Here is a 13,619-nt window from a genome sequence, read left to right on the forward strand (position 1 = left end):
TTCGTCATCTGCTGGAGGGTCCGTGAGACCGCTCCAGCCTTCATCGGCTTTGTCTGTCTGGATCAAACTTTTCACTTGGGGTTACATGTTTGATTTTTGGGTGGGGGGAAATGTTACGTTTCGGTGTTGTCAGTGTTTTGTTTTTTGCGTGACTGTCATGTATTTCCTGCTTTACTTTGAAAGTCTGTGTCATCTTAGTGTGTTCAGTTTACGTTTCCTTGTCTCGTCAGGTCTAATTTGCCCCAGCTGTGTTTCCCTCCTGTGGTCCATTCCCTGATTGCTCCTTCTATGTATTTAAGCCTTGTGTTTCAGTATGTCATGTGCGTGATCTGCCCCCGTGTTGTAAATAAAAAGTTTGTTGTAAATAGCTGTAAATGGGTTTTGTCAATACTTTCGTTTTGAGACACTTCCGTTTTGGGGATTTTGGTGGAGAGCCTTAGTGTTTTTTTTTCGTGTGTTTTTTCCTTATTTTTATTTTCCTGCGTTGCACGCCGGTTGCCTAGGCCGGGGTGTAACAATTCTGACACTTCAAAAGCTTCAGCACAGCATCAGCACCACGGAGATACACAGATACATCCGTAGACTCGAGACGCAATGCATTTTTGGGACTTTCAGGTGTATGGACCAATGTTTTATTTTCTGATCAAACCACAAATCTTTAATGAGCAGCTGGATTTGTCTCGCTTTAACTGGCTGAGTTAATGCCAGTTAATGCAACATCGAAGCAGCTGGAATCCATAGCTGTGCGTGTTCATGGAGCTTGCATTTTCACCTGCTGGACATCACTATCTGACAAGTTTAACTGTCTTCAGAACATTGCAGAGGCCTATTGACAGTATTTGGCTCTACATGTCTGTGTGAGCAGATTTTCTCTCACATGAGTCCTCAGGTAGCCGTCTGAATGCTGGACACTCGGAGACCTGTGTCTCTGAGTGGGAGACCAAAGATCACATTAACATGTGTATCTCTGTATTAACAGACATGCCATATTGGCTTAGTTTATTTTTCTTATCATTGTTGTGAGGAGACCATAAATAGCATTTGTATTTTCCGTTGTACAGTTCATTTGCTGTTATGGATAAAAAGTGTCTTTTTTTGTTTCAAAGTAGCTGATAACTATTCGCTGATAGCTGCCAACATCTGCAAACAAATATAACTCTATAAAATGGTTCTATATATTGTGTAACTGTTCATATAGAGCATTATTAAATTTATTGCTAATGCAATCATATGGCACACTGACTTCTGAGGAAATTTTAAATGGCAATCGCCATCAGAAAGGTTACCTACCCCTGCTATAAACCCTACAGTCAGTTTACATGTGGATCATCTACTAAACACAGAGTAAATCGTAAAAACAAATTGAGCTGGTTTTTGCACATTTATTAAAAAACTGAACTTACGTCTTTTTATGTACATGAGACATTTATAATTCTCTGTAATACTATTTATGGCATGAAAATATTAGACTTTAACACCATTGTAGTTTTTAAACAAAACGACATATAATAGAATGACACTGACCTGTCTGTAAGTGTGTAAAAACACACACTTGCATACTTATTTACAAAAATACATTTTACATGAAATGCACAAAAATTACCAGCATGAATGTGACATCTAGCTTATGTATACAGTAACATACAGTGACTACAGCAAGCATTCACCATCACAGAGTCTGCGTATAATAGGGATTTCAGTCTAAGTAGCATCTGAACCAATGTTTTTCACTGGCATTCACTCTGCATGTCTTTACAGAGATAGACTGTAACACAATATAATACACGATAATATTGCTGCTCTGCAACCACACTCTCAGTCAGTGATACTCTAAGAAGCAAATGTGCGGCTCATCTGACTTCAACTTTGGAGAAAAACTTCCGGGTTCCAGGATCAGCACGGCTCTCCTTCAGTGTGTCTGACAGAGTGGTTTTGACGATTTTCCTGTCGGCTTTGGAGATGTTTGTCTTGAGTTTGAGCAGAGCCGAAACATGTTTTTCACTGTTGGTGACAGAAAGAAGAAAGGGTTTAAAAAGAGATTATTTTCTCTATGTAAAGTCAGAGACTGTGAAAAAAGGATTGTCATGTGAAAGCTGCCACATTTGACATAGAAAAGAAAAAATATAAAGAAATTTGAGCATTTTTTTAGCTAAATATAATCTGCAATCTTTTATTTCACTTTCAACATACGAATAACAGAAAAAGTTAACTTCACTGATCCCGTCTAAACTTGTGTTTCACTGACATGTTATATCTTTTTGTGTAGCCAGTTTTCTGCTCCTGACACACATCCTTCCTGCAAACACTAACAGCTGTCATTAACACTTTACTACACCTCTTTAAACTGCTGAGAAGAGGGGAGGTGGAAAATGTCTCAGCCCACCTCTGTTGGAAATGTGACAATAGGTGGAGCTACTTTTAGCTCATGTTAGTTCCCGTGAATGTAGCTCATCCTGCTCACAAGATCTGAAACCAATTAAGATGTTTCGCTCAGTCTGCTTCCTGTTTTCCCTCAGCTCTCTCTGAAAAGTACGATTGTTTATCCTGACCTAATGTCTCACAAACCTCTTATCATGATATAGTTCTGTCCTTATTGTTTATGTTACAGTTGATACAACAGGTCCCAAAAAATGAGAGCACATTACATTTGTGTGAGTTATACTCTGTATGTTTCTGTATTAAAGTAAATAATGTCTGAGTCAATTCAAAAGTTACCTGAGGTCGGGATAAGCAGATCCCACTGAAACAATTTGCATCTGTATGGCAGGAATATCTTGGAGTTTTAGCACTTCTGCAATCTTGGTCAGGATTTCCTTTAACCAGTCTTGTTTGGATCCCTGTGAAGACAAATCAGTGACGTCAGTTTAGTCTGCAAGTTTCCCCAAACTGTAATCAGCATAGCTGCTGTTTTTGGAAATAATGATGCTTTTTCTTCTGGAGTAATTGCACTGGAACTTCCAGCTAGTGTGTTAAATGTGAAAATGAAATTATCTGAAGTGCCTCAATGCTGTGCTTTATATTAACTAAAGTGTCATATAATCATATAGTGTAGTAATGAATGGACGTGGCCCAGATATTAAAGGCCTTAGACTGCATGTCTTTTAGTGATAGAAATGTAAGAGACTCCTGCCCACGCTTGTCTGCAGAAGTTGATAACAGGGAACATCTGCCAGTGGAAATTTACTAGAAGGGATTATGGAAAAGTCGCAGCCTCGCCAGAGCTGAGAAAAGATGTCTTGCAGCTAACAAACAATAACCTATAGGTATGCTATGCAATGTGACTACTGAATGCTTGTGTAATACTGTTGTTTAGACTAGAGCGGGACACCCTGTGATAAAACTGGTAAGCGCACATCGTTATTTCAAGATTCGCGGCAGAGTGTCATGCAGGACGCATCTCCTTTCCAGAAGTAATAAAAGTGTTAAAATGGTCTACTGAGCAGTGTGTTGTCTTCCATCAGATGCTTATGATGAATCAAAAAACTTGGTGAAGTGTTGATATTTAACACTGGTAAATATATGTGAATTTTAAATTCTTTCAGTTACACAGATGTTGTTGATGTTAGCTGAATTTGTGACTAAGGTTGTTTCACCCTGTCAAACAATGTTTTGCTGATCGGTGTTTGTGCTTGATTGATTTTATTCATGTCTCAGCTAAAGTGTGCAGTGAAGGTGAGTCTCACCATTCTGGCAAACAGCTCGTGCAGTCTCTCTGCATTTTCTTTCACAGTCTCGTAAGCCTTCAGCTGACGATCCTTGTCCTTCAGTTTGACCTCTCCTTTCAGGAGCCTCCGGACATATTCTACTGTCATTTCCTGCTGAAGCTGACCAATCAGCTCCTGAATGTAAGTAACAAGATCATATGTTAGTCCATTGATTTAAAAGTTGGTAATAATGGCTTCATAGCAAAGTTTCACGCTGTCATGTTTCTACCTGATGACAGGATTGAGTCGAACCCTGAAGTTCCTGAAGCTCGTCTTCAGTGCTGTTCAGCAGCTTCTCAAACGTGTTCTTCTTCAGCCAGTCACTGGTTCCCACCTTCTGGTAGTGTGGCTGTGTGAGGAACAAATAACACATTGTTTTAAAATCTTTGATTAAAACATGTTAGGATTTAATCTTGAGGATTATTGATATCTGCAGTTGTAAATAACTTACTTTGAGGATCTTGTGCACAGGCGTTAATAAATAAGTGTGGGCAGACTGTTTCATCTCAGTCAGGACCTGCAAACAGTTTTCCCGCACATCCTCTGGGAACAGATTGTGCTCCACAAGGAAGTCCCTTTAGACAGACCACACAGGACACATTAGCTCACAGTGATGTATTCTCCTTTTATGATGAAGTTAAAATCTGAATTTCCATCTAACTGGATCAGAAACATACCTGAACTTTTCGACACAGCTGAGGTTTGCCTTTATGAAAGCTTTGCTGTGCCGTTTGTTCTGCTTAATGACGTCTTCATGAAATTTTTGATACCTGCAGAAGATTAAAAACAGTTTTCACTTCTATTATCTTGTTATTACCAAACATTAAACTAAAATGTATTTTCAAATGACAATATTTAAAAGACAGCCTTGTGAAGCCTTGTTACCTCTGCATGAAGTCTGTCAGGTTGGATGTTATTTCCTGGGCCTTGTGTCGGTCTCTTACAGTTATATGTGCTGATGTCACGATGCCGTTGATCAACTGAAGACAAATGTATTGACAAATCAGTGGCAGTTTTAAGTTCTCAAAGCACTTTACACAGCAATGCACTTCCATCATTTTCAGATCCAGTTAAACACCAGGAACCAAACCCAGTGCTTTACAATGTTAGTGACAAACCCAAGTGATTAAACTACAGAACCATGGGAGGGTTTGAAACTGTGACTCTGATCTGACAGTAAATGAGTTTCTATAAATGACCCAAACAATTTCTATAAATTGTTTGTTAATCTTTTTCTCAAAGTTTCTAGAAGTCTTTTTCAGTTTGGTTAATATGTGCAGCAGGCTGGAAAATATTTGTCTGCACATTTTGTTCTCCTATGATCAAAACAATGTTACGTCATTACTTCACCACAATAATTTTATTGCACAGTTCAGACATAGCAATGTATACAAAGCCTCTAATCATGGTCAGTAATGGTCAACAATTAGAAATCAACGAACCCATGATAAGGACCCTTAAAGCAGGCCAACACAAGTGACGCCTTTCACTTTATATTAATACATTTTTATAAAAGCATCAATTTCAACCTCTTTTATATCAAGTTGTAGCAACTCTACGGCAACTGTACCTGGATGACATCATAGGCCACAGGACTGGAGTAGCAACCATCATATCTTGTCGGCTCCTTTCCTTGATCCCACTCTTTCTTTGCTTCATCCAATACTCGGCCGATATAAATCATCAGGTCGCTCTAAACACACAACAACACACAGCTGCCAGTTTTAAACTGCTTTCATGTGTAAAGATTTAATTACTGACAGTAATAATTACATCTACAATATTATGTTCAAAAAAATTAAACCAACAACTCTTTGATGCTTGTCTTGCACATCTCACTTTAAGCCCTGCAATGACCATATTGATTAACTGGATGCATATGGGCTCAAAATGTGGTCATAAATATTTTGTACTTGTAAAAAAGATTTGTATGTGTAAAAAGAATTTGTGTGTGCGTAAAAAAGATTTGTGTATGTGTAAAAAAGATTTGTGTGTGGACTTAGAAAAAAAACCCTGCAAGTTACAAGTACGGATTTTTGACCCTATTTTTCTACCCTTCATCTGATTGGTCAATGTCATGTCAATCACAAATGTAACAATCCAATGAGAGAACAGATGGGTTTGGCTGTCAGAGGGGCGCTTTTTTGAACTGCAGGTCCTTGAAGGGTGATACCGTTTGAAGCTGGAGGATCGCTATATAAATATCCGATAGCAGCTAGGTCCCCTAACTTTCAGCAGCTGTTGAAAGGATAAAGTTGTGGTATATCAGTGGTTAGAAATAACATTATTACTTTAGGATTAGTTTAACACAAAGTCAGGGCTGACCCAGGACCATTGCTGTGAGTCACAGTGCGCAGCATAAAAGTCCATTCACATGGGACGCAGGATGTGCTGCTAATGCTAACTAAAAGCAAAGGATCCAGAATTTGTTGCGCTGGCTGCTGGGCTCTGTGGGTTTTTGCAGCAGCTCTACCTGTACTAGATGCACCTGCTCCTTGTCTTTTCTATCTCTGACTTTATGTCCTCTACAAGAGTCTGTTTTTTTTTGCTAGTTCTTCAAATGTTCAATAAAAACATGTATGCTAATTCATAACGAAGAAAGCTTTGTAATGAAGACTGTCATTTCCAAAACACTGCCCGCCCCCACCCCGTGGTCCGCAGCGCTGTTGAAAAGGCTGTGGAAGTCCCTATATTAAACACGTAGACCTGTGACATAAAAATCACCAAACTCGGACGACCACAGACTGTTTTCCTTCGTGGTGATGAAGGAAAACGCTGGGTTGGCATGTAAAAGGGCATTTATTCCCTTCAAAGACCTGCAGTTCAAAAAAGCGCCCCTCGACAGCCAAACCCATCTGTTCTCTGATTGGATTGTTACATTTGTGATTGACATGACATTGACCAATCAGATGAAGGGAAGAAAAATAGGGTCAAAAATCCGTACTTGTAACTTGCAGGGGTTTTTTTTCTAAGTCCACACACAAATCTTTTTTACGCACACACAAATCTTTTTTACACATACAAATCTTTTTTACACATACAAATCTTTTTTACAAGTACAAAATATTTATGACCACATTTTGAGCCCATAGATGCACGCCTCAGATACACTGTGTTACCTGTTGTTTGCTGAGGTACTGCTCCTCCAGAGGTTTCAGTAACTCGTCAGGAAGCAGGTTTCCCAGCGCTTCAGTATTGATATTACTGGCCAGCTCAGGTTTTTCAAGGATTCTGGTACACAGAGCAGATAACACATGAGTTTCTATAAACAACCCAAGTTGTGTTTAGTCTACAAAAATGGCATTTTATTTAGCACATTAAGAAAACAAGAAATTAGCCGTTACATTTGTATTATTATTCACTATCTGTAATTGTTCAGGTATTTATTCTTCTAAAAACAATGAAGGACCTCACACTGACAGACATCCTCATGTTTAGTCACAGAAAGATGCTGCTTCAAACAATAATTGAACTGGTGGCTTACTCTGGATAAAACTCCTTCACCCATCGCAGGAGGAAGCTGCAGTCCTTGTCATCCAGAACAAAGTCTGCAATCTTTTTGAGTCTTGCGCTGAAAGTTTGATGGTACTGTCTTGCATAAAAGTTACAGATCTCCATCTCTGGTGGGTAGCAGTTGTTCACAACCTCCACCACCCACTCCATGTCCTCCTTCAGCTGCTTGCCCATGGACTGGATGTCTGCCTGGATCGAGGACTGGTTCACCTGATCACCAATGAGGCTCGATGGGTTCTCCAAACGACTATACACTAATTCATGAAGCATTTTGTCATGGTGCTCCTTCCACTTCTTGGGCCTCCAGGCTGGTGGCGTCCGGCATATTTGTCCCCACAGCTGGTCCTGCTCTTCCTCAAGGTTGATGGCTTTCACTGCTGAAATCAAAGCAGACACCTCTTCCTCAGTGCTGAGAGAAAGACTCTGCTGCACGGTCTGCTCTAAACGCTTTTCAAGGGCTTCATAGTCTGCAGCAAGCTTTTTTACTGCTTCCTCGTGAGCTTTGAGTGCATCAGCCTTTGTTTTCTCTCCAAACAGATGTTTCTCCCTGTCTATCAACAGTTGAGTGGCTTCAAACAGGTATTGTCCTTCAAGGCATTCCTCAAAAGTAGGAGTCACTGGTGGAGAAAAACAAAGATAAATAATCTTTAAACAGTTCATATTTCTCCTAAAATAAGGTATTTAACATTTCTGGAAGAAATGGAGAACCTTATTTCTGTAATAGAGGTGTTTTTTACACATCAGCACTATTTCGTGGAACAACCGTAACATCAATTTCCTTTCTTTTTTTAATATGTCATACAAAACACAATTTAGTTGAGATACAGAGGGTTAACAGGAAATAGCTAATAACAGCTGGATGTATGTCACCTACCAACTGGCCGCTCTTCTTCAGTAGGTGATTGGTGTCCATCAGTAGTGGAAGGACCGTTGTCACTGGGTTGACCTGTGGGGCTTCGCCAGAACTTTTTAAACCATTTTCCTCCAGCTCTTAAAGTTTGTTCAGGGGAACTGTTGGACGTGCCTGTTGTGGATGAACCTGACAGTGTCCGCATTCTTCTCCAGGTTGTAAAACGTGACCAACAGGCCAAGAAAGGTGCTGAGGAATCTGCAATTTAAAAAAAAACCTGCTTTAATATACATTTTTTTAATATGATTGGCATAAACTAAACATTTTAGCCTTGTGTATAGCATGACCGTGAAATTAAAAATAGATTAAATCCATTCTAATTACAACAATATGCCAAAGTAAGTCTGTAAAAAGTATTTTTGTTGCCAAACAAACTATCCACATTATATATATCAAAAAAATTCATTAAGATTCTACTCACATAAGCTTCACAGTCACTGCTTTGAAAGTAACTGCAGCTGCTGTGAGCTTTTATGCCTAACGAGACAAGCTCCTCCCGCTCAGACGATGTAGGGAAATTTCAGAGAGACCCACAGAGCCACACATGCAATCCCTCCCCTTCCAAAGCACACACACACACACACACACACACACAGACACACACACACACACACACACACACACACACAAGCGCGCGCACACACACACACACGTGCGTGCGCACACACACACAGAAAGCTGTGCTGTTTTTAGCACTAGCACAGAAGCATTTGTCTTATGTGGCTTCTGGACCAACTTCTCTTAACAGGTACTTTGTCGACTGTTAGGAAATGTTGTACAGTCTTTCATACTTTCTTTATGACTTTCATGATCCTGTACTTTTATTTTTATGCCATTAGCAAGTCAATTGCACAACAACACTAAAAGCTCACTAGAATGTTATGTTTTTAGCCATTTAGTGTTTATTTTGTAATTAACTAAAATTGATGGCCAGAAAAAGTGTAAAAAGGTGATGATCCTTATTAAACATTGACCAGCCTTAAGTACACCGTCAGTGTTTTTTTGTCTGCTTTTTAAAGAAAAGATATTATAATCAGTATGACTCACTTATTTGTTAGACTCCTAAATAAGCTAAAGGTGGAAGTTTGTGATTTTGTGAAAGTAAAAAAACAGAACCATGACAACTAATAATGCCAAACCTCAACCCAGACCACCACACTCAACCAGATTGTTTGCAGGTCAGAAAGTCTCGGTGCGTAGTATGCTTTGGATGGCACTGACAAATAAAGACTTTTGCTTTTGTTTGGTGACTCAGTGAAACATCGAGCTGACTGTTATGACAGACAAACATAAAAGCAAATGAAATAAAATGTTTGAAAACAAATCTGAACAAGTACTAAAATGATTTTTCTTTCTGCCAAATGATGTATCCTTGCAATTTTCTGCAGTCACAAAAGTAAATGATGCTTTAACTTGGTTTGGGTATCAGTGAATTATTAAAGGTTCATTTGTACATGTGAACAGACTCTTTAGATCTGTTATTTTGTTTTAATACAGAAAAAGTCCAGTATGACTTACTTACTTATTTTGGTTTCATATTGTTCTTTCTGGTGTTTACATTGCATCTTTTAAACGACTGACATCCACTTTGACCTTTCTGCTGCTGTGTGGATACACACTGCAGGTATATCTTTTACTAAGTCAAACAAACATTTATCCAGGCCTGGGTTACAGAGGGCTGCAGTCTACACAGAGACACCCAGATCTCTCTCTCCCTAGCTCTTCCAGTATAGGGCACTGAGCTGTTCCTGGGTCATCCAGGAGAATCTCTCCAGTGTAGGGGTGTGCCTGAGAGCCTTATCCCAGCTGGATATGCTTGAAAGCTCTCACCTAGGAGGCTCCCTAGTCACATATCCACACCAGTGGCTGCTTTCCATGTGGAGGAGCAGCAGTTGTGAGTCCCTCCGAATGATTGAGATTCTCACCCCATCTCTAAGTGAAAGTCCCCCTACCCTCTTAGAAAGGTTATTTCCAGCATTTGTATCCACAGTCTCGTGTTTTTGGTCACTACCAAGGGCTCTTGGCCATTAATGAGAGTAGGAACATAGACCAGCTAAATGTCACCATTTAATTTAAGACAAATAGCATCAAACACCATTTCTACAATTTGTATGAGTCCTACAGTCCTTTCAAAAGGACACAGTGGCCTCTTTGTTGATGCCACATTAGTGGCGGTTGGGCAAACAGAGTACACAGACTTTCTGTTCAAATTAAAAGGAACAACAGCTTGGTCAGGCAGAAAGGATTTTACTCAACATTGTGGAAGAGGTGCCAGGAGATGAGTTGGAGCAAGGCAGGATCAGACAGGAAGGTGAAAGCTGAGAGGAAGAGATAAAAGCTTTGAGGATGCCCAACAGGGAGAATGTGTTTGTAGCCACCACCTATAATAATATGTATTGTTTAATGCAGCGCCCTGAAGGCTTTAAGTATTATGATGTCTAGATGGAGAAATGACAACAACACATACACGCACAAACCCCTGCGTAGGCTCCTCTAAACCCTTTAGCTCTTTGCTCTGTTGCGCTATATAAACACCAGTCCATTTAAGATGCCTTTCTTTCTTTATCCTGATCTGGGAGATGTAATTATTGGACTAACAAAAAGAGAATGACAAGCACACACTCGTACACTTTGGGAGGAAATCCACGCAGGTGCAGGAAGAACATGCAAACGCTCCACATGAAGGCCCCGCTTGTTGCTGTAGAGCGCTAACCACTAAAGTGAGGCACAAAAGGTCAAAACCAGTTTTGTTTTCTTGCTCTGGTGTTTTTTCAGATCTAAGGCAATTGTTCTTCCCCTTCAAGACCCTCTATGATTTCATACAAAATTGCAACAGCAATTGAGAAACATTCAAAGTGTCTCTTTTGCAATTTAAATGACTTCAACTGATTTTTATAGTAACATTTTTGTCAGTTAAAAGTGTCAGCCACATTCGACCTGTGTGGTTTTTACTGCCTATAACTTAAATCTGCTGCTGTGATACAGTAACAGTCTTACCGTTCACTCTGTAGGATCTGCAGGATCTGCGGGGGAAGCAGCGGGGAAATGTCGAACACATTTTTCCTTAATGCAGCAACTAACAGTCGAGTCTCAGCAGCAGATCAACTCAACTGAGTCGAGGACGAGATGCAAATAAGTACGCAAATACCATTTGATGTGAGGATGTTGGCAAAGTCACACAGTGAGAAACACTTCTCCGTTTACTGTTTTTGCACCTATATGGGCTTCCTCTGAGTTTGCACCTATGATATGAGAGTGAAACTGTAAAACCTCATAGTGGGTGAGATGTGTTTAAGAGGCAAAATCTCACATTCACTCAGGAGCTTAATAACTTAATTCCACATATATATATTTTGCACACATAATACTTGCTTTTGTACAACTACTGTTCATAAAACATCTAGGCAAAAGGAGGAACATAAAGAATATTTTCACTTCCTTAAGAAAAACAGAAGTGTCAGGCCTGAACAGATTTAACACTATTTTCTACTATTTGCCACAAAAATGTGAGGTATCCTCCAAACAGCGCTTAGCTTACATGCATGTGACCTAAACGTACTGGTATTGTTAACAAAAGAAGTAAGTAGCAATACATTTATTTCAGGGCTATGAAAGACATTTAAGCTCTGTTAAAAACTGCAACTAAATCACTGATTGTAATGTCTGAGTACTCTGAGGCCCAGGAACAAAACCAAAACTCCAAATGGGCACCCTGGACTGCTTTGAAAAATGTGAAGGAAGTCATACATTTAAGTATATCTTTACAGGTTTTTCAGCTTGTCTTAATCATAAAAAGAAGGAAAAGTTGTATGGCCCTATGGCCATTCATACATAAAATAAAGAGAGGATGAATAGTTGCTACTACCAATAGTACCTACAAGAAACTGTTTGCCATTTTTCTTTTCTTTTCACAGGTTTCTGTGATTCTTTCATTTGAAAGTTTAGAAAACACTCATAGCTGGATGTAAAGTTTAGATTCCCTTAAAACCCAAAATCTTAACTGATTATTATATTTCAGTTCTAGTTTTTTGTTTTTGGGGGAGTCACATAGAGGAATTGTATCTTTTTACACAAAACATGTTGATGTTGATATCTCTCTGTGTCTCACGCACATATAGACTGTACTACCCCTTATCAGTAAGCTTCCTATTTCAAACTCTACTTGAGCTTTTAAAAAGATTACACACCTAATTTGTGTTTCTCTGGTTTCAAAAACAGGCTTTCAACCTATTTGGGGATAATAAATTAGAAATTTATCCTACCGTTTAACTCTGAGTTCAAACTGACAGTGGAAAGTGGAGTTTGACAAACGTGATGGAAATATAAATGTTTAAATTGCCAACAAAGTTAGGCCACTGGAGAAAATGAAATTTTGAAGAAATCTGCTGGTCTTTTGATCTGAGATTGTTTCCTGAAATAAAATATAGAGAATCCATTTCAGACTTTAACCAAACCAAATGTAAAATAAAGAAATTGTTGCTCTAGTATATTCATGTTTCAAGTATTACCCCCCCCCCCCTTTTTTTTTAAAATATAATTGTAGGGGCCTTTAACTTGAATACATGAAGATCATAAATTGGGATGCTGTAAAACAAGCTTTTTGTCTCTCCTGTTTCCAGAAGAGGAGGCGTTTTCATGTTTTTTGCTCATAATATCTTAATTTTAAATTCTTTCCCACAATGTCACAAGACATTGGTGCAACTTGACATGTAACCACAGGGTTAATACAAAATAGTCTTTGCAAAACATATGAGGCTAAATGAAAAAGTGAAAGTATCAGAACTGTTGCCTTCTAAGTTCTGTGATGGAGGAAAGCAGCTGGTGAAACAGGAACTGGCAGACACCGCAATTACCAAAGCCAGAGCGAGTGGAACTATGGTTCTGCTATAAGACAAGGGAGACTTTACAGGAAATAGCCCCGTTATTATTCATCTGCTGCTGCATTTTCCAGATGTCTGCAGTTATTAATGCTGGGATGTTGCGAGAGGAGGTCAAAGGTGTTCTTGTCCAAGCATAACCAGGAAAAACACAGAAACCATGATACGCATACCCATAATTTCCACTCATTTTGCATTCTGAAGAAGAAAACACAATCTGAGAACATATTTACACTTTTTTTAATGTAGCACAAAAGCCTTGACTTCATATCAAAAACTAAGATTTGCTCTTTATGTGTTATCTTATGGATGCAAAAGGTCTCAAAGGAAATAAAGAACTTGACAATGAAGGTCAACAGAAGTAATTGCTTATTTAAAAATATGCATTTTTACGCAGTCATTTGGCCTGCAAGTCAACATATGAATCCTGCAGAGTTACCTGGTTTTCTGCACTCATACTTTATAAAATATATTCACCTCAGACAATCTATTGTATTTATAATGGGCCAGCAATGATATTCATTTCTTTTCTGTCCTTATTAAACAAAGCAACCACTGAACTATCACACTGCTTTTGTTGAGACTAAAGGTCTGCTACTTGGTCTTCCTCTGACT

The 13,619-nt window shown here is 39.0% G+C and overlaps 1 protein-coding gene across 2 annotated transcripts; it reads right to left on the bottom strand.

Annotated features, from left to right (window-relative positions):
- Nucleotides 1-1,367: 1,367 nt before the first annotated feature.
- Nucleotides 1,368-11,215, bottom strand: LOC146551554 (tumor necrosis factor alpha-induced protein 2-like). Of its 2 annotated transcripts, none has more exons than XM_085258443.1 (12): nucleotides 11,125-11,215; nucleotides 8,092-8,325; nucleotides 7,189-7,834; nucleotides 6,824-6,935; nucleotides 5,275-5,397; nucleotides 4,590-4,684; nucleotides 4,382-4,474; nucleotides 4,156-4,279; nucleotides 3,934-4,053; nucleotides 3,684-3,839; nucleotides 2,716-2,837; nucleotides 1,368-2,001 (listed from the first exon to the last, which is right to left on the bottom strand). In XM_085258443.1, the coding sequence occupies exons 1-12, from the start codon at nucleotides 11,183-11,185 to the stop codon at nucleotides 1,851-1,853; spliced, it is 2,037 nt and encodes a 678-aa protein (XP_085114569.1). In that variant the 5' UTR covers nucleotides 11,186-11,215; the 3' UTR covers nucleotides 1,368-1,850. The 2 variants fall into 2 exon arrangements, with proteins under 2 accessions (XP_085114569.1, XP_085114570.1); XM_085258444.1 differs by lacking the exon at nucleotides 11,125-11,215 and adding an exon at nucleotides 8,549-8,622.
- Nucleotides 11,216-13,619: the final 2,404 nt, after the last annotated feature.

The sequence above is a fragment of the Mchenga conophoros genome, linkage group LG19 (genome assembly GCF_057382185.1).
Source record: "Mchenga conophoros isolate Kocher_MC1m ecotype Shallow Benthic linkage group LG19, M_conophoros_male_GT1.1, whole genome shotgun sequence".
Lineage (NCBI taxonomy): Eukaryota > Metazoa > Chordata > Actinopteri > Cichliformes > Cichlidae > Mchenga > Mchenga conophoros.